The following is a 24183-nucleotide window of genomic DNA, read 5'->3' on the forward strand; positions in this document are numbered from 1 at the left end:
TGAACAAGTAAACACTCTCTTCACAGTCACCAGAAAAGTTGTGTGCACGATGCGTGTCCCAGATGACACTCCTCTGAAAACAAGGCAGAGTGATTCTTTAAAAGTTTTGTTGAAAATTGATGCAAAATTTGAACATGTCACTGACGGCCTCTCTGCAAACATCATTGAAGTGACAACAAACTACCAGAATGTATCTGATGTCAGCTACTGGCTTGTGAATTCCTGCTTTGGAATGCAAACATCATTAGACATGTTCCAGAAAGAAAGTAAACAGAGGTTTCCTTTGCCAGTCGGAAGCATTGCCGTGCCTCTTCAAAAAGATCCAAAAGGGGGAAACTGGTTAGCTGAAAAGCATGATTCAGTTGGCCAGGTGTTCTGTTTCCTCCCACTCTCGATTCAGTCTGGTCTTCCAGTTCATATCAATGGATTCTTTGCTGTGACGTCTAACAGGAAGGGCCTTTGGGATACTGGAGTGAAACATGAATGGAACAAGGCTTTGCTTCAAGATGCGGTCACAGGGTCATACATTTTCACACTTTCTGTGTTGAAGGAAATGTCAAAAAAGGGAGAACTCCAGGGGTACCACTACTACATGTTCTGGCCTGACAAAAAGAAAGTGAGCACATCTTTTCAATCTCTCACTGTTGCTTTTTACTCTGCCATTGCTCACAATGTTTCTGGCAAGGCTCCTGAACTCTTCAGTGATGGGAAAAGCTGGTGCTCTATTGAGAAGGCCAGATTTTTACACCAAAATATAGAACAGAACAAGAAAGTGGGAAAGATTGCAATGAAAGAGTTCATGGCAAATCAAGGGAAACCTTACCTCGCTATTCCCCTTCCAGATTGGGTGAGATATAACTTCAGCCAGACAGGCTTTAGCAAAATTGTTGCGGCAAGGACATTGGACTGGGCTGAATTCTATAAAGACATAGTATTTAGCAACCTGAGTTCCATGGATCCTCGGAGCAGGGATGCTCTTGTACTGCATGCCATTGACATGAATGACAAAGCAATAGATGACCTCCTGAAAAGCCACCCTTGCATCCCAGCCATTGGTTGTGAAGAGCTTCAGTTCATTAGGAGGCTTGTGAACCCTTCAGGAAAAGTAGCCTGTCTGTATGATCCAGAAGAAGGACGCTTTCTTGAAGGAACAGCTGAGGATTTTTGCACTCCAAAACGAATCCAGCGGTTGTCAGAACTTGGAATGTTGAGTGATTTTCTTTCACTGGAGGACATCAAAGAGAGAGCAGAAACTATTAGCAGGATTTGGCAAACAAATGCAAAGGAAGCATACAAGCGTGTTCGGCGAATCTTGGATCTAACAAGAGAACACTTAAATGATGAGACTTCTCCTCATTGGAATTCACTGAGAAACACTGCCTTCATTCCAGCCTGTCCACCACAAACCCCTGAGCATGACAAAAGTACTGGTAGTCCACTTGCAAAGCCCACTGAAGTGTACAGTTCCAGTTGTCGATATCTGGTAAACATGACGCAAACTACAGTAGACCAAGCTGTTCTGGAATCACACCATGTCCCAGTCCTCTGTAAATTGGGGGTTCTTGAAAATCCACCCGTCCTGACAGTGCTTCAGCAGCTAGAGAATGCACAGCTACATTTAAATGCATTGGATGGAGATATGCATTCCAACATTGCTTATGAATGCTATGGCTACTTGGATGAATTGACAAAGGAACAGACTCAGTCAGGGGTCATTTTTGAGACGGCTCAATCATTTCCATTTGTCCTAATTGAGGGCAAATTTGTGAATGTGAAATCTGTGGCAAGGACAGAAGACTTTGAAGCTAAACCATACCTCTACTGCCTTCCAGATGTCTTCTCTAAATTCAGAAACCTTTGGCAATGTGTTGGGCTTCAGGAGCATTTCACTTCAGATCAGTTATTGGGGGTTCTTCAGGAATTGAGTACTAAATATCACTGCATACCACTTTTCAAGTGTGATCTTAACCTCAGTCTCAGAATTGCAAAGAGATTGTATGAAGCAGAAGATAATAAACCACAAGACTGTCTCTTGCCTGATCAAAATGGTGTGTTATGTCCCTCACACAAGCTCTGCTACAATGACAGCCCTTGGATGCCAGTCTCAAAAGATGTCACTTTGTGTCATGAATTACTTCCTCGGAGTATTGTACTTCACTTTGGGGTTAAAACAACAAGACACAACACTCTGCAAAATCACCGTGTTGCAGGCTTTTCACCCATGGTCAAAGAGTTTGGACAACATGAGAAACTGACAGTCCGGATTAAGAACATCATACAAGCTTACCCATCGAAGAAGGATATTCTGAAAGAGCTCATACAAAATGCTGATGATGCTCAGGCCACAGAGATTCACTTTGTTTGGGACAAAAGGAAGCACAACACCAAAAAAACCTTTGGTGATACATGGAATCCACTGCAAGGTCCAGCGTTGTGTGTGTACAACAACAAGGTGTTTTCAGATGCAGATCTGGAGGGAATTCAACGACTAGGTGAAGGTGGAAAACATGGGGTGCAAGGAAAAACTGGAAAGTATGGACTGGGGTTTAACTCAGTTTACCATCTGACTGACTGTCCTTCAATTCTGACAGGAGGCAAATGGCTCTGCATATCTGACCCAAATCTGCAATATATACAACATGGAACCGAGCTATTACCAGGTTGTATGTATTCACTAGAAAAGGAATTCAAAGACTCTTTCAGTGATGTGTATGACACATTCCTTCCCTCAAATTTCAAACTTGAGGAAGGGACTATGCTTAGGTTACCACTAAGGACAGAAAAAATGGCTGAAATGTCACAGATATCAAAAAACACAATAGACGATTTGGATATAGAAGAACTTTCAAGTGCATTGAAGGAAGATCCTGAAGGACTGATCCTCTTTTTGAGGCACATTAGGAAAATACAGTTTCATGAAATGACACTTGATGGCCAGATCAAAACCACAATCTCAGCAGAGATAAAGCTCTCCAGAGAATGTGATGTGAAGAAAGTTCATTTTCAAAATCATATTCAAAAGTCACTAGATTCAGGTGGGCCAATTGAATCACTGCAAACCATCTACAAAATGGATATTTCGTCATCCATCAAAAAGCACAGTGAGTGGATTGTGGCAGAGCAGTTTGGCTTCATGAATGAAAACACTGATGAGCAGTCTAGCCGAAGAGTTCCTCAGGCTGCTGTGGCAGCTTGTTTGAAATCAGAAACTTTACAGCCGTTTACTGGTAGGGTCTTCTGTTCCCTCCCTTTACCAAGTAGCACTGGACTTCCAGTGCACATCAATGGAAACTTTGAGGTGGACTCTTCCAGAAGGGACCTGTGGAAAGAAGATGGTAAGAGCAGTAAGTCCAATTGGAATGAATCCCTGAAGTTAGACATCATTGCCCCCTTGTATGCTGACCTTTTAAACAACATGTGTGCCTCCGGTAAGAAAATCACGTCTTCTCTAAATTGCCTGCAGCAACGCTTGGATTACTTTTTTCTAAGCTTTTTTCCTGAAGTTACAGACCGCGTCGGACATGAGTGGCACGGAATGGTCGATGCAGTGTTCAAGTCAATCAATGAAAGGGATCTCTGTGTAATTCCCATTCTAAGCAGTTCAAATCAGAAGTCCAAAAAAATGTACACTGTCACCTGGACTAGTGTCAACAAAGGAGAACCAACCGATGCACCTCATTTCATTCTGAACCACAGTGACAGTTCAAATTCCATTTTGCTGCATCTCGGTATGGACACATTCTCAGAGAGCTTTGTTAATACCTTAGAAGACATTGGTATGAATCTAGTCCCATTCTCATATCGAATGATTAAAATATATGCCAGTTTCAACAGAGCACATGTCAAAGTAAGGTCAGTCAGTCCAATGACAGTAATAAACTTCCTGAAGAGGAAACCGTTGAATGATCCAGCAATGACAGAAAATGATTTACCCCTGCCTATTAGCCGTACTTTGATCAAAGACAAACGCAGATGTAAAAAGCTTCTGAATTACTGCTTGAAGGACATTGATCAGGGCATGTGTGGTCTGCCTCTTCTCCTTACTCAAGATCAGATGCTGAGGTATTTTCATACTGACTCCCCAAGGCTCTTTACAAAATTCTGTGTACTGTTTCAAGGACACGAGGCAGACTTTGCTGATTATGAAGTCAATGGAATGCATATTGGTGCTCTTCAGCAAGGTAACTTTCTCAAGGCAATGACCATCCCTGCCTCAGCAATGTATCTGAAACCCATTCTTGAGGGCCTCCTTCAGAACTGTAAAGTTGATCCGGAATGCAAGCTGTATGTTCCAGGAACGATTGTGAGCACATGGCTCCAGCAGCTTTGGGATTTCTTTAAGGATCAAATTAAATCAGCTGAGGTGAAAGACAGTGAGGACAACCAGGCCTTTCTTGACATCAAGGAACTGTTTTGTGATTCTCCAGTTGTTCCAGTAATATGCTCAAGTCAGAATGGCAAACGTTTTCTGAAAACAATGGGGACACTTTGCAATGTTGTCTCCATTTCAAAATCAGTGGTGCATGAAATACTGTGCAAACTTGGATTCATGACTTTAGACTCACATGTTTTCTCAGATGTTGAGCTTTCACAGCATGTTACTCCAGAACTGTTAGATCCAAATGACAGCAGTGCTGTTCTAGATCAACTCTGTCTGTCACAGCAGACTCTGTTTGAACGGATTGCTGATACAGACTTGGATCATCTTCTACACTTCTTGCAAGCAGGACTATGCTCTAGTCAAAATACTCAAGACTACAAAAGAAAGCTCAGGTCACTTCCACTGTTTGAAACTATACAAGGGAGGCGGCAACGTATTGATGGACATAGGAATGTGTTCATCTTGAATACACACTTAAAACAAAGCTTTCCAGATTTGTACACCATTGACAAGAACACACTTTTCCTCGAAAACAGTACTGTGAATTCATCGCTGTCAAAAAAATTAGACATCACAGTCCTGGATGATCTAGGGTACTATGTAAAGTTCATCCTACCCTCTGTGTGCACATTCAATGATACCCTGATTCTCAATGCATTCCTGATGCTTCTGGAAATAAGACGATATCCAGACTTTGATGATTACAAAGATACAATTATCTCCACAATGAAATGTGTCCGATTCATCCGGGATGTCTTTGGGAATCTTCAGATGGCCTCATACTTCTATGATGATAAGCAAAAGCTTTATCAGGTCATGCTCCCAAAAGAGCGGTTTGTTCCAGAAGAGTTTTGGAAAATCATTGGATGTGAACAGACAATTTTCAGGACTGTTGAACTGTTGAAGGAACTAGGACTAAAACATGTTGTGTCAGATGATGAAATGATTGAGTTTGCACACAAAATTGAATCTGACACCAAAGGGAATATGTCCCTGGAGAGGCTGAAACAAAAATCTGAATGTTTATTTGAAAGCCTTTTAAATAGGGACAACACAAACTCAGATATTTTGAAAAGAATATCGACCATAAAATTTGTTGTTCCACTTGAAATTCAGCAAGACCTCTGTGAGTATCACCAGCCTTTTGCTGGAAAGAGGGAATTTGTGGCAATTAAAGGTTCTCTCATTGAGAAAGACCCACTCAACCAATTTCTGATTTGGACCTCAGTGCCAATATTGCCTTCAGGAAAATGTGTTTCGAAGCAAATAAATATTTTAAAGGAGGCAGGAGCACTTGATGAGCCTTACCCGCAGCATGTAACTGGAAACCTGATGAACATCTGCCAAGCTGCATGCAGTACCACTGAAAACGTTAACACCAGAGCTAAAGTTTTTCGTCAGTCCTATGGATTTCTCCAGGCTGTGAATTTCAATGCCCAACCTCTGATTGATCTCCCTGTGGTACTGGTTGAAAAAGATGCTGAACTTGTAAAGCCCAAACAAACAGTTATGATACTTCATAATCACACCAAGTTCAGACCCTATTTATTCAAACTACCTCCAGATCTTGTTAAATATGAAGAATTCTTTAAGAAGATAGGTGTCAGAGATAGAGCATCTACCCAGCAGTACAGCACTATTCTCCAGGATATTTATCGGGACTGCATCGGCAAAAAAGAAATGAATCCAAACCAGAAAGAAACATGCAGATGGACTGTTCAACAGCTTTTCCACCTTATCGAGACTGGAAAAGAAAACTCACTGGAGATTGCTCAGCCACTTTATCTTCCAGCAAGAGATGGAAGATTGTATGAATCAAGTTGTCTTTATTTTAATGACACTTATTTCTCGGTTAGCAGGTTTGAGAATTCTGTAGAAAAGAAACTAAAACTGCTTGGAAGAGTTCAGAAACCCGAGGTTCAAATTCATTGGCATGATGCCTATGCATTTCAGAAACTGCTACAGCGGTTACCCAACAGTGTTCGTCCAAAAATGTTGTCTGAAGTTACTACCCAGGCTTTAGTGGAATCCAGCATGCATCCTTGTGAATATGGGGAATGCTGTGAATTCAGTGGTTGGTTCAAGAACCGATTGACTTCTGGCTCCTTTAAACATGGCCTTGTCTGCCTCCTAAGGGAACAGAGCTGTGGTTCCTTATCTCAAAGTGATGTTGATGCCATGTGCCAGAACTTCCAAAGAATGAAGTTAATCTGCTGTGAGTACCTTGAAACAATCATTCTTCTGCATCAAGAGCCATTGGACAACACAACAGATGAAACACAGATTTATGTGAAGTGGGAACAAGAGAGTTGCACATTTTATCTAAAACACAGTGATAGCATGAGCCCAAAAGTAATGATGAATGTTGCGAAAGGTCTAGCCAATGAAATCAATGCCCTTTTAAAAAATTCTCTGAATGTAAAGTCACTCTCAGTTCTTGAGGAACTGCTGATGTGTGAAAACATGGAAGATGTACAGAGATTATTAGAGAAAAATAAAATCCGTAACATTGCAAATACAGACTATGGACAAAGTAGATTGCCAGACCCCGGGACTCTCATTCCTGAGGAGTGGATCGATGTCCTTGACATGAATTTTCTCAATAACTTTGAAATGGAAGAATACGTTGGGTTCAGGAATCCATCATCTGAGTATGTCTATGCAGTTGTTATGGAGCGGGTGAACATGCCATCAAACCAAGGAGGGCCGTGTTCCCAGAAATACAAAATTAAAATTGGGGAACAAGAGATAATTGAAGTAAGCGCTCTTGATCTGTATCAGTTCAAAAGGGGAAAAAGGTCTTCCTCAACTGGTGGGAGCTGCATGTCTCTTGTTCCGTCACAGGGTTCAGGGCAGTCTGACCCACCACCTGTCCTACCACAGTCCATGGAGGAGGTGCAAAGTGAAATTGACAAATTCCTTCAGGAGATCTGGACACTGCCAGAGGAGGAGAGGCGTAAAGGTATCCGACGTCTGTATCTCAGGTGGCATCCAGACAAAAACCCAGATTGCCTTGACCTTGCCACTGAAGCCTGCAAATATTTGCAAAAGAAGATTGAGGAACTAGAAAGGGGGGGAAGGGGGGGACACAACCATTCCAGACCTGGTCAAGGAGACTCTCAATGGAGTTCAGCCTTCAGAGACTTCTTCCGGGAGTGGGACCAGGAAGCCTCTCGGCATCGGAGGGGACGGGAGGGATTTAGCCAACGCTATTCTTCCAGAGAACACAACTTCTGGACATTCCATGAGGGTAGAAGACCAAACCCAGAGGAAGCTCGGCGTTGGCAGAGGCAGGCAAAGTGTGACCTCACTGCAGCCTACAATGATGCTGGGGGAACATCCACAGAGTGGTGTTTATTCAAAGTACACCAAGCTGTGGAGAAATCCCTTTTTGGAGCAGAGTACAAGAACACTGGGCATCATCCCACCGACCAAACCATTACCAGCCTTGCCCGGAAACTGTCGCGAGTCAGTCCCAAACTGAACACTTTGCCTAACATGGTGTACACGTTGAAGCAGCTGGGCGTGGATGCCAAGAAAACCCAGTATCCAAACTACCATACTTCACCGGGTATTCCCAATGACCAATTCAACTCTTGGAATTTAACAGAGGTGCTGGACTTGTCATCTGAGATCTTAACTAAAATAGATTCCTACATTCATGAATGAATTCAGGTTATGTAAATATGAGAAAAACAGTTGTGACAGAAGAAACACAGCTTTATGTGAAGTGGGAACAAGAGGGTTGCACATTCTATTTAAAACACAATGAAGACATGACCAAAAGACTGATCTTTAATACTGGGAAAGGTTCAACCAAAGAAATCAGTGCCCTTCTAGAAAATGCTCTGAAAGCAAAGTCACTCCCAGTTCTTCAGGAACTAGTGATGGAAGATGCAGACAAAACGTGAGAGGCAAATAGAATCCGTAACATTGCAAATACAGACTCAACAATATAGATTGCCAGACCCAGGGCACCCCAGGAGTGCATCGGTTTCCTTTCATGAATTTTCTCAATAACTTTGAAATGGAAGAATAAGTTGGCTTCAGGAATCCATTATCTGAGTATGTCTGTGCAGTTGTTATGGAGTGAGGGAACATGCCATCAAACCAAGGAGTGCTGTGTTCCCAGAAATACAAAATTAAAATTGGGAGAGATCAAGAGATCATTGAAATAAGAGACAAAACAGTTTGTTTGCTATTATGTTTCAAGAAATATTTTTATGTCATTTTCTTTTTTTATACACTTTACACTTTATATACTGTACCCTACATATTTGACTGTATTCAGCACCAGTTATTTTTGAAATTGACAATTATCTTGGGTTATTGATGGTATTGATGTTTGTGAATGAAAATGAAAATTGAGAACAATGGTTTGTTTGCTAGTAGTTCACTAAAATTGAGAAACATTCATGTATTTGTTTAAAGATTATCTTATGCCTTTAATTAATCAATAAAATAGAAAAAACCTGAAAGTGCTTCATTTTTATTGCATATTGCATCATGAAACATTACTTATTCTTTGCGTACTGTTGGTCCATGTGCGCATATTATTGGGTGTAAAATTTGGGAAAATTCAGGAAGGTTTTCAGAGAAATAAAAAATAGAGGATTTTGGTGACAAATATTTTCTAAGCAATACCTCTCATCTACTGATTGTGAACCAGTTTTTTTAAGGTACAGAGACATTTAACAGTCATAATGACATGAAGCAATGTAATGCTTCAAAATTACAATCATAATGTGTGCAGAATATCAAATCGTAACATGTCAAGAGGGTAATCTTTTCAATATTATCTATATAGGAATATAAATGTAGTATAGATATGGAATAGTATAATGGAGTGACACATTTCTGATTGTTTAATTCACACCCTGACATGGTTCTGGTGGAAAATAGTCCTGCTTTGCATGGAAAAACGTCACTTGGAAAATGATGTTGGGGGGGGGGGAGATGTGATTAAGAAACTGAAAAGAATAACAACGGCTCCAGTTAATTTTAAAAATATTTTAATGTGTTTTATTTTCTCTAAAATCAACCCATCTCAACATCCTCCCCCCTCCCACCAATACAAAATAGTACAAGGCATATTATTTATCATGTATGCTTTCTTGTCTGGTTATAAAACAAAACTATAACACTTGTATGGTTAGTCTGGTCCATTCTGTGCAAATTCAGTCTCTTCTGCTCCATGGGATTGCTGCTACAACCAGTTGTGGAATTCCCAAAAATTGTGGAATTCCAAAAATAACTTACACAAGATCTGTACATAAATACAGTAGGCTCGATGCCCATTTCCAAGCTCACAAGCTTGGGTACAGCACAGGCTTTAGAGGAAACAATCTTCAGAGAGGGTCTTCACATCAGGTTCACTCACTTCATAGGTTGAATACAGTATGCAAAGCTTTGTCCCTCTGGTTCACAACTCAACACTTGTAGCTAGAGATTCAGACAGAGAGTGGAGATTCAGAGAGATTAAGGTGCCGATCAGACAGTCAGTTCCTCCAGTCAACTGAATCATTGTTATTTATGCAGAATTCCCAAGCCATGTTATAATGTTGGCTGAAAGATACATTTCTGTGAAGACAATGATTTTGAAAGTAATAACAAAACCATAATATTTTAGAGGAACTAGTGTAAAGCTGGTTTGGATTTTCTCAAAACAAAATCACACCCCTCTCACAATTTAAATTTTGCATGAATTCAATAATGATCTTTACTCATTTAATTTAATTCTCTGCTCTCTCAAATTAGTAGAGTTGTGATGCAATTGTCAGATGGATAATTTGAAGATGTAATTAATCACAAGTAAAAATCATTTTAAGATGAAGAAACTATGCCCTGAAATGGGCAAGAAAACTTGTACTGACCAGCAAAAAGTCAGTCACAGCACAGTCATGTTCTGACTGGTGTGTACTACACCAAGAATCAACTGTCAAGCCTCCTCTTGAAAAACACCTGAGGAACCTGAGGAACCTGCTGAACAAACTTTGCAGAAACAAGGTTTGTGAAAACAACCAATGCTTAATGGATTTAATTAGATACTGCAGAAAAATGCAGTAAGGTGCTGTCAATCGAAGCAACTCAAAGAGATGAAACAATGTAAAAAACGTTTTTGCATTTTGTTCTTTTAAAACCACAGTAAGGTCAGTCAATATAAAATAAATTAATTTCACACATCTAACAATTAATTTGCATACATCTTGTGTCTTGTTTTTGTGAATAAACGGTTTTGTACAAAAATGCAGACAGGAATGTTATGTTTTTTAAATAAAGTAAAAATATACTTAACAAGCACACATTTGTTAAATCAGACATTCCAATTTTTGTCTAAACCATAGGACATACATGAGAATGAGAGAAGAACAACACCCAACCAAGTGAAATGAGGCACAATGATGGTTCACACGCCCCTTTGCCCCAAACGCCCCGCCCTCCACCCACTCCTCCAAACACAGCACAGCGGGGAGGGGAGGGAGGGGGGGGGGGGGGGGGGGGGGGGTTTCTGTGTCAGGACACTGGGCTTTGGGGCAATACAGCCATATAGGTGTGAGAGAAATATACAGGAGGCCCCCTCCCATAAGTACAGGTACGACATGGGTTTCTATGTGGTTTGCAGATGAGCATTCTATGAGTGACTCGCAACAAAAGCAAACGTGTGGTATGACCCCCTCAAAGGCCCGGAGCATGGCAAAGCGGAGCGGCCGAAGAGATCTGGCTACCGTCCCCACCGGTCCGAGGTGCGAGAGTCCCTCTCCCCTCCCCGTCTCTGCGGCACGCCCCAGAGAGCTCACATGTTGTAGGCCACGTAGATGGGGTCCAGCTGGTCGGCCAGGAAGCCGTCGCGCAGGTGCATGCGCTGCTTCTCCCCGCGGGAGTTGATGGGGATGACCCCGGGGTCCACCACCACCACCACGCCCACGATCAGGTAGTGCTCCTCCAGCACCACGCTGGTCACCAGGGCCACCAGGTCCAGGGCCTCCTGCTCCGAGCCACACAGCTCCACCGCCACCACCAGCAGGTTGGTCCAGGTGAACACCGCGCTGAGTGGGGGCAGGAAAGGGGAGAGACCCATGGGTTAAACGGCTAAAAATGTACGGGTTAAAAAGACGAAAACAAAGTATGCATACATTATAACGTTTCTGGATTTCAGACCAACTTCTGATCTAAATTATTTTATCAGCCAAAATAATTTAGAAGATCTGTAACTTATAGCCACATTCCATGACATAAACTGCAGCTGATACATTTTCTTTACTTGAAGCTTTTTTACATTTTTATTATGGACTAATTTAGGAGTGAATCGGCCATGGTGCATATGGCTAATTAGCTGATTGAGCCAGGGTAACTGGTGGCAGCAAAATCCTGCATACACACCGACCTTCCAGGACTGGAGTTGCCCATCCCTGCATTATAAGAGCAGGAAGGAGCAGAGTGCACCAGGGGATTCATTAAGCAAGAACTATATAAACCATCAATCAATCAGGATCAATTAATACAACAATGTGTGGAATGAAAGGATGTGTCAATCTTTCCAAGCATTTACCTGCGTAACTGCTATATTTCCATTTGTGCCCCAGCCCCACATAAAGCATGTACATGTGTGGATACATATACAACTATATATTAGAGCATGAGAACATTGATCTCCTAAATGGCTTCATTGCTCTTGTTAATCAGTGCACAATTTTAACTTAATGCATTTCCACATGCTGTCGTCGAGCATTTCATCTAAAATGGAGCAGTTCCACACACAAAGGTGAAAAGCCTCCTTTTTATTGAGAGGTGCTGTATGCTGTTTTACTGTACGAGTGGAAAAGGTCCTTCCCTATTCCGTGTGTGTGAGGAAGCGGCACTGAGTCTCACCACTCTGCGATGCTCTTGTGCGAGCGGATGACGGACGTCTCGATGTCGATGGGGTGGTAGCGCATGCCTCTCAGCTCAAGAGTCTCGTCCAGGGAGCCCACCACATACAGCGCATCATGGCGCTCTGAGAATACATGCACATACTGCTCTGATATTCCTGCACAGTACAGACTCCAGCGTCTGTCTGTGTCCGCCTGTCTGTCTGTCTGTCTGTGTGGGTCTGTCTGTCTGTCTGTGCCTGCCTGTCTGTCTGTCTGTCTGTCTGTCTGTGTCTGCTTGTCTGTATGTGTCTGTCTGTGTGGGTCTGTCTGTCTGTCTGTCTGTCTGTGTCTGCCTGTCTGTGTGGGTCTGTCTGTCTGTGTGGGTCTGTCTGTCTGTGGCTGTCTGTCGGTGTCGGTGTCTGTCTGTCTGTCTGTCTGTCTGTCTGTCTGTCGGTGTCTGTCTGCTCATCTGAATGGTTGCCCATCCCCTCCAGAATAGCATCTCAGTGTAAAGAGGTCTCCTAGTGTTAAGAGGTCTCCTGGTGTAAAGAGGTTTCCTGAATTTGTAATGCTGAGGGGCCTGAAACAGACCTGCTAAGTGTTCTACAGTCACACTCACGTATCTGTGGGCTGCTCCTGCCTCCATCAGAAGCACAGCCCAACACTCTTCAGTCGGTTGTGCTAATGAACTCTTTCAGTGCCAAGCTCTATATGAAGTGGCTTCACCCAAAACCCAAGTTCTGACAATTTATTAGGAGTTTTAAACAGGGGCTCAAAACAATAGTCTCGCTGTCATTTTGACTGGTTGAAATGGTTGAATGTCACGGTAGTTAACCCTCGGACTGCCAGGGTTATGGCGGGTCCTGCCTCACCTCCGCAGGCGTCGGTGAGCTCTGTGCGACGCAGGAAGCCGAGGTACCCGGTGCGCGCCCACACCGTCTGCGTGTCCCCGAAGCTCAGCTTCGTGCTGAAGTGGTCGGCGTGCAGCGCCTCCTCTCCGTACACGGTGTAGTACCCCGTTGCATTGTGGGGGCTGCTCACCCAGACCTGCCAGCAAGGAAACACCACCTTATTAGCCTCAGATACATGCCCGCAACCAACGGCACGCCTCATGGGCCACTTTCCCCAAAACACAGCCCTGCGTGGCCTGCAGTGACTCACCTCGCCCAGGTGCGAATCTCCCAGGGGCCCTTTAGTCTCCGTGTTTGCTATAATCACCTTCACCCCTGGCAAGATCTGAAAGACAACCATACAAATGCAGCTTAAGATGAAGACCAGGTGGCAGGGTTTGAGAGTATTTCGGTTTCCAAGCCGCAGATATGCTCCGTAAAGCACACAAAAGTATTTGAATCAGAAACAATTACGTATTTCACCCAGATCTGAGTGGGGTTACTTTTAGGGGACGGCTTCAGGGTTGAGTCCTAATTTGTATAGTGTTTTAAAAATGCAACAGGCACAAGATATTGTGTGTCTATTATAGGTGTCTATTATAGTTTACCTTTCCAGATTCCATTAGCGGGAGGCTATGAGGTGACCCTCTCTCCACTAGACGTACCCTGGAACACAGAGACAAACCCCACCATCTGTCAGCGCCACCACCTCAGCTCCTGTGCTAAGCCACAGCTGGGATGAATAGCCAAAGAGCAGGTTTCTTTTTCCATTAACTTAAAAAAAAAAAATCCATTAATGGCGGGAAACGCACCTGTCATGCCGCAGTGCTCTCATGTCCACATAGACGGTGGTGGGGTCAGGACCAGCAGTACCCTGGACAGAGACACAAAGAGGACTGGCGTCAGTCAGGGCGTCAAGCAAGCGCCATGATTCCTGCTGTGGTTCGAATCCCAAATGAAGCAGGCTAACAGATTTCCCATGAAGCCACAGGTGCGATGGGAAACGTCAACGCGTTCCAATGTCGGCTTCGCGTGTGCTGTGTTACCAAGCCCCTACCCACAAGCAGCCTGCAGCCCGCTACTTCAACATGCATGTCTATGACCACACACTTCTGCCAAAAGTCTGAGAGTGAAAGAAATTACATTGAGAGCAGAATTCCCCTTGCTCGCTCGCTTTTCTCACACTTAAAACTCAGTCCACACACTCAGATACGACGTGCTCGCACTCTAATTAGCCCTCATAGTAAGAAGTAAGAAAAATAAGGAAATACAGGCAGTTTGTGCCCCTTTCTTCACGAAAAACCTCATCAGACAATAGGTGATAGGTAGCAGGCGCGAGTAACCAGGTGTGAATGTGCCCTCTCATTCAACACGCTATTCAGCAGACTAATTTCCACATATAATCAATGATGAAGGTGATTACGACTTTAGGGTGGGGCTGCATAACATGTGGATGTTGTAGTAATGGAAATTATATGGTTTATAACTCCATCGAGTTATGTAGCGTAGTGGTTAAGGTAAATTACTAGGACAGGCAAGGTTTGGGGTTCGAATCCCAGTGTAGCCGCACAGCCGTTAGGCCCTTGAGCAAGGCCCTTAACCCTGCATTGCTCCACGGGAGGATTGTCTCCTGCTTAGTCTAATCAACTGTACGTCACTCTGGATAAGAGCATCTGCAAAATGCCAATAATGTAATGTAATGGAGATAATGCCCCCGACATTCAGTTATTCACGGAAACCACGACTGAGTAAACCGAATAGACTACATTACAGCTGTGTCGAATGTAAACAATCTGCGATTCTTGCTCACACAAGCTGGCAAAGCTGTGTGCTCTCTGTGGAACTGATGAGTAAGGGGAAGGGAGAAGCTTTTCCATTTTGTCTTTTGTCTTCGCTTTTCTCAGTGTGCCTGCAATAAGCTTCTCCCTGAGCCTATACAGTACTGTGCAGAAATCGTAGGCACCCTTTATTATCATTATTTTTTTAAATTTGTGTAAAAGAACGCATTTGAGATTTCTAAATATTCATTTTCCAAAAGATTTCATTTTACAGAGACATTTTTGTATTTAGAAGCAAGGAGCCAACCAAAGTCTGCAGAAGAACTGTGGCAAGTTCTCCAACATGCTTGGAACAACCTCCCTGCTGATTGTCTTATAGAACTGCAGGACAGCGTTGGCTATCTCAGAAAAGTGATGCAGTTTTAAGGCCTAAGTGTAGTCACAAAAAATATTGATTTGATTTAGTTTTTAACTATTCTGCTAAATTACTCAAATGTAATGTAAAATGTATAGTACGTTTATTTAGGACCTTTCATTGAATTATTTTTGAAAGAATCTTATCTGTACAGAATGTTATACAGGTGCCTTAGACTTTTGCACAGTACTGTATAACAAAATTAATAAACAAATGTACAAAATAAAAGTGGTGAAATTGATTCAGTCATGTCCTTTATTTCAAGAAAATAGTCTTGCTTTTTAGGTTTAGGTTTATTATGAAACATTTAGGTTTCATAATCTTTCTGAAATTAAGTTGCTGTGGAGTGGAAATCCAGTACTGTAATGCAGGACAAGAAGTAAAAATAAAACTCTGGCCTTTCGAGTGTTAAGCCTGCTGCATGGTCAGCCCAGCTCATGCCAACGAACCCGGACTCTGCTCAAAAGAGCTGATGTACTGTGTCAGGCTTCTTTGGCATGAGCTACGCAGAGTATGCAACAAGATTTACAGCGAGGCCACGAATTTACAGAATACTCTATAATTATGTTTCAAATATGAAGCATTTCACCCCATATAAACAACATCTAAAAATATACAAATTTTACACATTGTGACTGCGCATATCCAGCACACAGAACTGTGACCGACACCCTGATTAGTCATTTGAGTCAGCCCCACGGCAAACTGAGGACAGGAGGGAAATGAGTCATAACATGGGTTAATAAAATGACATTAACACTGCAAATTAATAAAAGCAATTCTGTTAACGTTGCAACTTGTATGCTACTAAGTAAGCAATGTGGAAGTGCATACACTCATAAACAGTGCACGCACACACACACAGACACAGAACATACCACCCCGCCCACATAAGACTAACATTGGCCCCGCCGCCATCAGAAGCCCCAGCAATCCCTTCTCTACTCCTCCCTGCTCATCAGTCACTCCCAGGCATCACACAGCCACCATGGTTACCTGCTCAGCCAGCTTCCCCAGCCTGTTGGCCTGACGAGGGGACACAGGCCAGGGGTGGAGTGGGGTGGAGGGGTGGAGGGGGGGAGGGTCAGTACAGAGGGAGAGACACACAGACAGGGTCAAACACAGAGAATTACAGACATGGGGGAAAAAAGAGGGAGTAGAGGGGAAAAACAGAATAAGAAAGACGTGACAAGAAAGAAGAGAAAGAAGACAGAAGGCAGAAGGAAAGTGAAGAATTTTTGTGAAAGAGAAGCTCTGACTTTATTCCCTCTCTCAAGGAAACGAGTGAAACTAATCAACTGCCAAAGGATGCAACTTTAAATTGTGAAAACTACAATAAAACCCAAGTCATTTAATCCGGTGCAAGTTATTTATTCTTTTGTTGAGCCATTTGTTGATGCTGCAAAAGTACTGGTATGAACTTAATACAACATACCAATGCAGCAATGCAAAATTTACCAATGTCCAATTTCAGTATTATTCAAAAAGGTTCGAATTCACCGACAAGGTTTTCTGTAATTCCTGAATGCAGGACTGACATGAAAAACCAGTCTTCTATACATGAACCAGGATGCCACTGGAAACAACTGACAGGCTCCCAAAAGGAAATGTCACCTGTAAATATGAGTTACCCATTCATCCCCATCCCTACAACCCCTCACCCTCAACATCCACTCGGGACGTTCCCCCGAGTCCTTCCTCCAGCCCCCCCCCCCTCCCTCACCTGCAGGCAGACGGCCACGTTGACCCGGCACCCGAAGGTGGTGCTGACGGCTCGGGCGGAGAGGCCCAGGTCCTTGAAGATCTTGGAGAAGGACTGAGTGAGGGCGATGCGGGGCCGCTCCTCCGCCACCACCATGCAGGTGCGCACGCACGACAGGTTCACGTTCCGCATCTGCGCAGCCGGGGAGAAAAACCTGCTTTATCTCTCCAGCCGGGGCTGCTGGGAAGGCCGGGAAGCCGAAGCCGTTCTAGCCGTCTTCCGTCGCTGAAAAGGCTAGCTATCATCAACTACCGTGTTCATCGGTTCATCTAATCCGTTAAGTATGAAGACACTCCAACAATACACGTACAATAGTCTCAGGCAGGGGCACCCAACCCCGTTCCAGGAGATCGACCGTCCGGTAGGGACTCAGCCCGCCTCAAACAAACCACATCTTATTCAACCGCCAGAGAACTTGTTGAGCTGCTCATTAGTAGAATCGGGTGTGTCAAATTAGGGTTGAGGAGGTTGCGAGATCTCCAGGAACAGGGTGGGCAGCCCTGGCCTTAAGGTGTCACCACTGCAACACTGGGCACAATAATTCAGCCATGAGGGCGACGTACGGGAGAGAAAGACCGCCCTGTCCGGGCCTTACCCGGAGCGCCTCGGTCTGTGGGCCCAGCCCTCGGGTGCACATCTCCATGACGGAGTAGGAGCAGAAGGTGACGCGCACCTTGTACTGGCTGACCGCCGTCAGCCACAGGGACACGTTGCTCTCCAGCTCCAGGGGGGGGACCAGGATGGACTGGTGACCTGAGTACACGCTGCAGACACATGGGATAGAGCACGGGGCGTCAGGAAGGAGGTCTCGCCCAACATGGCCGACATATGAACCTGAAACACCTCTTCTGCAAATGGGCAAACAGGAAATGTGAGAATCTATGCCACAATGTCATTCCTAATGAGCATCTTAGGACTGCAGGACTGCATGAGATCAGATGATTTGATACAAGTTGAGTTTCTACAGCTGGAACGACAAGTTGAGCGACAATCCGTAAATTCTTCAAGTCATTAACTTGCATGTGATCTCAGGATCACATGAGCGTTTTGTGCCTTGTCCTGCTATGGATTGATTAGACCTCAATGCCAAACATCACAGTCTGGACCAACACAGTACTGATGCTGGAATCAGGAGGCCTTCAAGAAAGATGTCTTTAAAAGAGGCTTTGGTTACCACAGGACCCCAGGTCCTGGGACAGCGGCCTACCTGCACAGACACCAGAGGGCAAACCCCAGGCCGCAGTAGGGGTCCAGGCAGATGGCGATCTGGCGGGAGGGGTACAGCTCACATTGCAGCTTAATGGAGCGGCACAAGGCACTGGTGGCAGCGTGGGACATCTGGCGGGGGAAGGAAGAGGGCAACATAAGATCAGACAACCAGAGGCAGATCTACAACCCGAAGCAACCTGCCCCCAACTGCTACCTGCCCCGAAATCAAAAATGTGCCGACTCATCAGATGTTCATAAAGATTCACTAATTTTCACAGATGTGCGGGTAAATACGTTTTGAAGTATTTATTTTATTTTAGTGGTTGATTGATTGACTGACTGACTGACTGACTGATTGATTAACAGCAGCCCCAGGCCAGTTGACTACTCTCTAGCCAGTGCTCCATGCAGGTACCTTCACTCCTGCTAGGATTCCAGTGGTGGACACACTGAAGTCCAGGTAGGCCAGCATCTCAGGAGTGGGAGGCTTGTAGATCTGAGGAGCCTTCTTCCTCGGGAGGTCATCTGAAATGTTCCCATTTACAAGTTACACACGTGCATACTGATACTGGGGTGTGTGTGTCTGCATATCCATGTGTGCATGTGTGTGCGTGTGTGTGTAGGTGTGTATGTGTCCATGTGTGTGTGTGTGTGTGTATGTGCGTGTATGTTTGTGTGTGTGTGTGTATGTGGGGTTGTGTATGTGTGCGTGTATATGTGTCTCTGTGTGTGTGTGTATGTGCGTGTATGTTTGTGTGTGCGTGTATGTGGGGTTGTGTATGTGTGCGTGTGTGTGTCTGTGTGTGTGTGTGTGTGTACGTGCGTGTGTATGTTTGTGTGTGTGTGTATGTGGGGTTGTGTATGTGTGTGTGTGTGTGTGTGTCCACCTGTGTCTAGCACCATCGGCCACGTCTTCACATCAACGGCGGCTGCGGCCTCTTTGGATTTGAGCAGCTTCATTATTGCTTGAGTGGTCAGGATGCAAACGGACTTGCTGACCTGTCTCACACATGCGTGCAGGCACAAACCAAACAGAAGAACAATTGCACAAATTCCTCCCATTCCTCCACGTTCTTTCTTTCAGGCCAACCCAGACATCTCATGCATAAACGTGAATGCAATCTGACAACAGTCCTCACAAGGGCGCCAGTATACCTCAACAATCATCTTGACGGTGGGCAGGGTGGTTGCCAGATTCTGCGAGTGGGGGGGTCTGACGGTGACTGGCACGCAGCCTGCATACAGGCACCCGTAGAAGGTGGCGATCAGGTCGATACCTGGGGAAGAGCAAGCGAGAATTAAACAGCTGCAGGATGGCAGATTCAACGTGAATGAAAGCAGCAGGGTAATGAACTTCTTGCCCCGGTAACATACACTATTTGAGCTGCATTTGCATAGGTCCTAGACAGATAAATAAATTAAATAAATAAAATAAGGCTGCAGCAGTATGCCCCCACATGGGATCATGTGTGACTGGGCATGCTCACTCACCTGGGGGGTACAGCAGAGCCACGTGGTCCCCCGTGTTCAGCCTCGCCCTCTCCATCAGCGCCACGGCGGCACGCTCCGCCCGCTTGTGCAGCTGCAGGCAGGAGGCGGTGCTGGCCACAGTGCCCTGGACACATGGACAGAAACGGCAGGGTTCTCAACAGGGTCCGTGCGGAACACCCAAACGCCTGCTTAAACCGGCAACAAACTGCCTCCAATCGCGTCAGCCATTTTCAATTTGAGTAGTTCTTTTCATCCCAGGCAAATGTATAAGGGTGCAATTGAAAAACAGTGGCCCTCGTTCTAAAGAAGGCATGCTGGCTCTCATAAGCTGGTACCTTGGCATTCAGCAGCAGAAAAAGAGGATGATCTGGGGTTGCCTGCGCCCTCCACTGCAGAACATCCTGCATGTACAGGAACTGTGAAGAAGACCGCAAGTTAAAACATTGGCTAACATCAACTAACAAATACTGCACGGATGGAAATGACTGACTGGTGAGGATGATTGCTTTCTATGGACGCTGTGATACACAGTAATGTTATGGTTTCATTATGTTTTTAATGTTATTTCAATGTGAATTCAGTTTGTAAGTATTTTAACAGTGAAGCTTTTTTTTTGTAGTTTTGGCTCTGTACTCCAGCGCATTGAATTTGAAATTGAAAAAACTTTCACAATGCACAAAAAGGCGAAATAAAGAATATCATACAAAGAACAGGACCACAAAAGCTCTTTGTCCATCCCTTTCCCAGAAACTGATAACAATCTTTAATCCTTCCATTACATCATTTTCCATTATACCATTAGCAGTTACTGTACCATATTTTATTCGCGTTGTGCTGTCTTGAATTAATAATGCGACAAAATAGCTGGTCAAGAAACAGCAGAGCAGCCAATTATCAAACTACTTCTGAACCCCTAAAGTGGGGGTACTCTTTATAAAAAGGTGCTGCAATTCCTACACGGATCACTGAATATGGACGACGGTCTGTACATTAACCTCATACACGTGGTGTCAGGTTAATGTGCTACCACACTAAACCTTTAGCCGTATAAATGGATTGTACATAAAAACGTAATCTCTGAACAAGAGTATCAGCTAAAGCACTGCTTCTCAACTCCAGTCCTTGGGACCCACTTGCCAGATGCATTTTTATTGTAATCAGGAACACAGACTTGATTTAATGACTGAACCAATCAAACCACCAATGGATGAGTTTGTACCTTACTGTATGTGCCTCTCCCCTGGGTGAGTGAGTGAAATGGGATGAGTTGTACCTTACTGTATGTGCCTCTCCCCTGGGTGAGTGAGTGAAATGGGATGAGTTTGTACCTTACTGTAGGTGCCTCTCCCCTGGGTGAGTGAGTGAAATGGGATGAGTTGTACCTTACGTGCCTGGTCATTGTCCTCCAGTTGCGTCACGTCTCTCCCACAAGCCTGAGCGATTCTCTTCCCAGCCACCAGGTTCCCCACTATCATTGAAGCAGGGCCCACCTCTGTCACACAAGACTCTCAAATGAGTGATACAGAGCTCAGCCAGGCCAAACACAGCACACGGCACACGGCACACGGCACACGGCACACGGCACACGTACAGGCAGTGCGAAAAGGTCCTAGCTTGTTTTTCCCCACACGGGTGGATCGGACAAACCTGGGACAAATAAGTAAATTGGATTCAAATACTTTTATGTGCTCAATTGATGTTGCCTAGTGGAATTAAGCCAACCAAGAGGACCGGAACAAGCATCTCATAGGTTCCAATTCACCAGACAAGCTCAGTAAAGTGTAGAAAAGTATTTGAATCCAAAACCGTTGTGTATTTGAGGCAGGTCAGGAGTGGGAGAGCCCTGTAGTGAGCCCAGTGTACCTGGCTGTTTCTGCCGGGGCTTGGGCAGGTTGGTGACGCAGGTGTGGGGGCACATGAGCACGTTGCAGGGGTGCAGCGCCCCCTCCAGGAAGCGCTGCTTGGTCTCAGAGATGTGAATGCCGCCCAGAGGGGCCTTGGGCAGTGTGTTGGCAGGGACCAGGGCCAAGCAGTACACCCCCACCTGGTGGATGCTGTCGATGGCCTGCAGGACAGGGGGGAGAGAGAGGCTGAGACAGGCCCAAATGTGCACCAGTCATGCAACGGACCTGTTTCTGCAGTCTTGGTCTCTGTAGAAAGTGTGGTGTGTGTGTATATATATATATATATATATATATATATATATATATATATATATATATATATATATATATATATATATATATATATATATATATCAGTGGAGGCTGGTGACTTCCAGAATTGAGGAGGCCATTTTTTTCCGCTTGCTCACTTCACTCGCGATGGAATGTTCCCTGTTCTCTTATCTGTCTTTGTGCTGGCCAAAGGCATACTATTTGGAGTGTAAGCTACAGTCAGAAAGTTCTGGCTGATGAAATTCATTGTGCAGAGCTTAGCCTTGTGCCTTCCTGAAGAAATGACATTGCTGTAAGTCTATGAGCCTGCCTGATAATTAAGCTGAGAAATGACATTTGGATGTAATATAAATGCCAAGTGAACATGTGTAAAAGGCAGGAATTTTAATTATGTAGTTAAAAACAATTTTGTTTAGCTTACATTTTTCATTCTTCTACAGCTTCAACATGTAATCACCAATTTAATCAAGTTTAGCATATAAAAAAGATAAGATAACACTTTCTTTATCATATGTAGTTTTATTCAATATATTTAATATAAAATATGTAAAAATATGGTTCCAGTTGGCTTTATCTAACGTTAACGTTATCCACTAGAGGGCAGCACTCTATTCGTATTTAGAGTGAATTTCCTCACAGAGCAACAATTCAGTAATTTGATATGGAAGATTATTCAATTGACTTGTAATAAAACGAAATGGACTACATTAAAAATAAAACTGTTCAATAAATCCCAAATGGTGTCTAACATGACCTATTGAATGTCATTCTCACTCCCTAGTATCTGGAATCTGTATATCTCCAGCCCAAGATCTCAAATAGCACCAGAATCTCGCCGACTTCCGAGGTAGTTTTAAGCAAAAGTGTTTGGCCAAATGAGCTATAAACTCCAGGGATGATAGCCAGGGGTGTTGTCTAAATTTCCTGAAAAGCACAAGTTGATGGGACACTCGTAGCCACTATGGCGAGTGTTTGTTTGACTGAAGTGACTAGCGAATTCTCAAAATGGCTTCTGTGTTGAATAGGAAAGGAAAGGACAGTTGATTCCAAATGAACCAGTAGCATGTGATTGGACGAACAAAATGTCAATCTTTCAGCCCTGGACGCAATGCATGGTGAGGCCAGGCCTCCGTTGCCCACCCATTTTCAGTGATCTGGCCAATCACATATTGGCATGAAAAAAAATGCATTACATTGACTTCTATGAAAAGCGAATTTCCTAGGGGAGGCCTGGCCTCCCTTAATACAAACTGATAGGGAAATCTGGCCTGTTGCTTTACAATTGCAATATTGGGTTTTAGCCATGGGAAAATTTAGATTTATGAACAAAACTAAAATAATATGAATATAAAAAATAAAAAATATGTTTTTTGTTAAAATAAATAAAATAAATATATTTATTGTTTTTTTTAAATCTCTCTCTTCTCTCAAATTATTGGGGAGGCCAGGCCTCCTCCACCTCTATGGAGGAGCCTCCACTGATATATATATATATATATATATATATATATGAGAGTGAGTGAGTGTTAATTTGTATGCAAGTGACTCTGTCTATATCCAGGGTGCAGTTGTGTGTCTGTGTATGTACGTAGGACCGTGTCTGTTAGAGTGTGAGTCGCAGTTGTGTGTCTGTGTATGTACGTAGGACCGTGTCTGTTAGTGTGTGAGTCGCAGTTGTGTGTCTGTACTGTAGGACCATGTCTGTTACTGTGTGAGTCACAGTTGTGTGTCTGTACTGTAGGACTGTGTCTGTTAGCATGTGAGTCGCAGTTGTGTGTCTGTGTATGTACGTAGGACCGTGTCTGTTAGCATGTGAGTCGCAGTTGTGTGTCTGTGTATGTATGTAGGACCGTGTCTGTTAGTGTGTGAGTTGCAGTTGTGTGTCTGTACTGTAGGACCGTGTCTGTTTGCGTGTGAGTCGCAGTTGTGTGTCTGTACTGTAGGACCGCGTCTGTTAGCATGTGAGTCGCAGTTGTGTGTCTGTACTGTAGGACCGTGTCTGTTAGCGTGTGAGTCGCAGTTGTGTGTCTGTGTATGTATGTAGGACCGTGTCTGTTAGTGTGTGAGTTGCAGTTGTGTGTCTGTACTGTAGGACCGTGTCTGTTTGCGTGTGAGTCGCAGTTGTGTGTCTGTACTGTAGGACCGCGTCTGTTAGCATGTGAGTCGCAGTTGTGTGTCTGTACTGTAGGACCGTGTCTGTTAGCGTGTGAGTCGCAGTTGTGTGTCTGTG

The 24183-nt window shown here is 44.1% G+C and overlaps 2 protein-coding genes across 5 annotated transcripts in view; one reads left to right on the plus strand and one right to left on the minus strand.

Moving 5' to 3' along the window:
* Positions 1–250: 250 nt before the first annotated feature.
* LOC133116284 (sacsin-like) lies at positions 251–8859 on the plus strand. Its single transcript, XM_061225724.1, has one exon. The coding sequence runs from the start codon at positions 251–253 to the stop codon at positions 8048–8050; it is 7800 nt and encodes a 2599-aa protein (XP_061081708.1). The 3' UTR covers positions 8051–8859.
* A 517-nt stretch (positions 8860–9376) lies between these two features.
* Positions 9377–24183, minus strand: part of LOC133116334 (disco-interacting protein 2 homolog A-like) — a 92240-nt gene continuing 77433 nt past the window's right edge. For 2 of the 4 annotated variants that reach the window (XM_061225776.1, XM_061225774.1), the window contains 16 exons: positions 21640–21841; positions 21159–21268; positions 20112–20192; positions 19777–19900; positions 19441–19562; positions 19173–19284; positions 18701–18810; positions 18284–18414; positions 17672–17840; positions 17038–17208; positions 13934–13995; positions 13730–13787; positions 13393–13467; positions 13104–13278; positions 12251–12374; positions 9377–11427 (listed from right to left, as the gene is read on the minus strand). In XM_061225776.1, the coding sequence (XP_061081760.1) occupies positions 11175–11427; positions 12251–12374; positions 13104–13278; positions 13393–13467; positions 13730–13787; positions 13934–13995; positions 17038–17208; positions 17672–17840; positions 18284–18414; positions 18701–18810; positions 19173–19284; positions 19441–19562; positions 19777–19900; positions 20112–20192; positions 21159–21268; positions 21640–21841 (2079 nt within the window). In that variant the 3' untranslated portion in view covers positions 9377–11174. Of the gene's footprint in view, positions 11428–12250; positions 12375–13103; positions 13279–13392; positions 13468–13729; positions 13788–13933; positions 13996–16310; positions 16341–17037; positions 17209–17671; positions 17841–18283; positions 18415–18700; positions 18811–19172; positions 19285–19440; positions 19563–19776; positions 19901–20111; positions 20193–21158; positions 21269–21639; positions 21842–24183 lie in introns of all 4 variants that reach the window. The other 2 variants (XM_061225773.1, XM_061225775.1) reach the window with 2 other exon arrangements.

This window comes from Conger conger, chromosome 17, assembly GCF_963514075.1.
Source record: "Conger conger chromosome 17, fConCon1.1, whole genome shotgun sequence".
Classification (NCBI taxonomy): Eukaryota; Metazoa; Chordata; class Actinopteri; order Anguilliformes; family Congridae; genus Conger; species Conger conger.

Coding starts and splice junctions, on each gene's coding strand:
- LOC133116284 (XM_061225724.1), top strand. CDS start 251: ATGTTCCAGAAAGAAAGTAAACAGAGGTTTCCTTTGCCAGTCGGAAGC.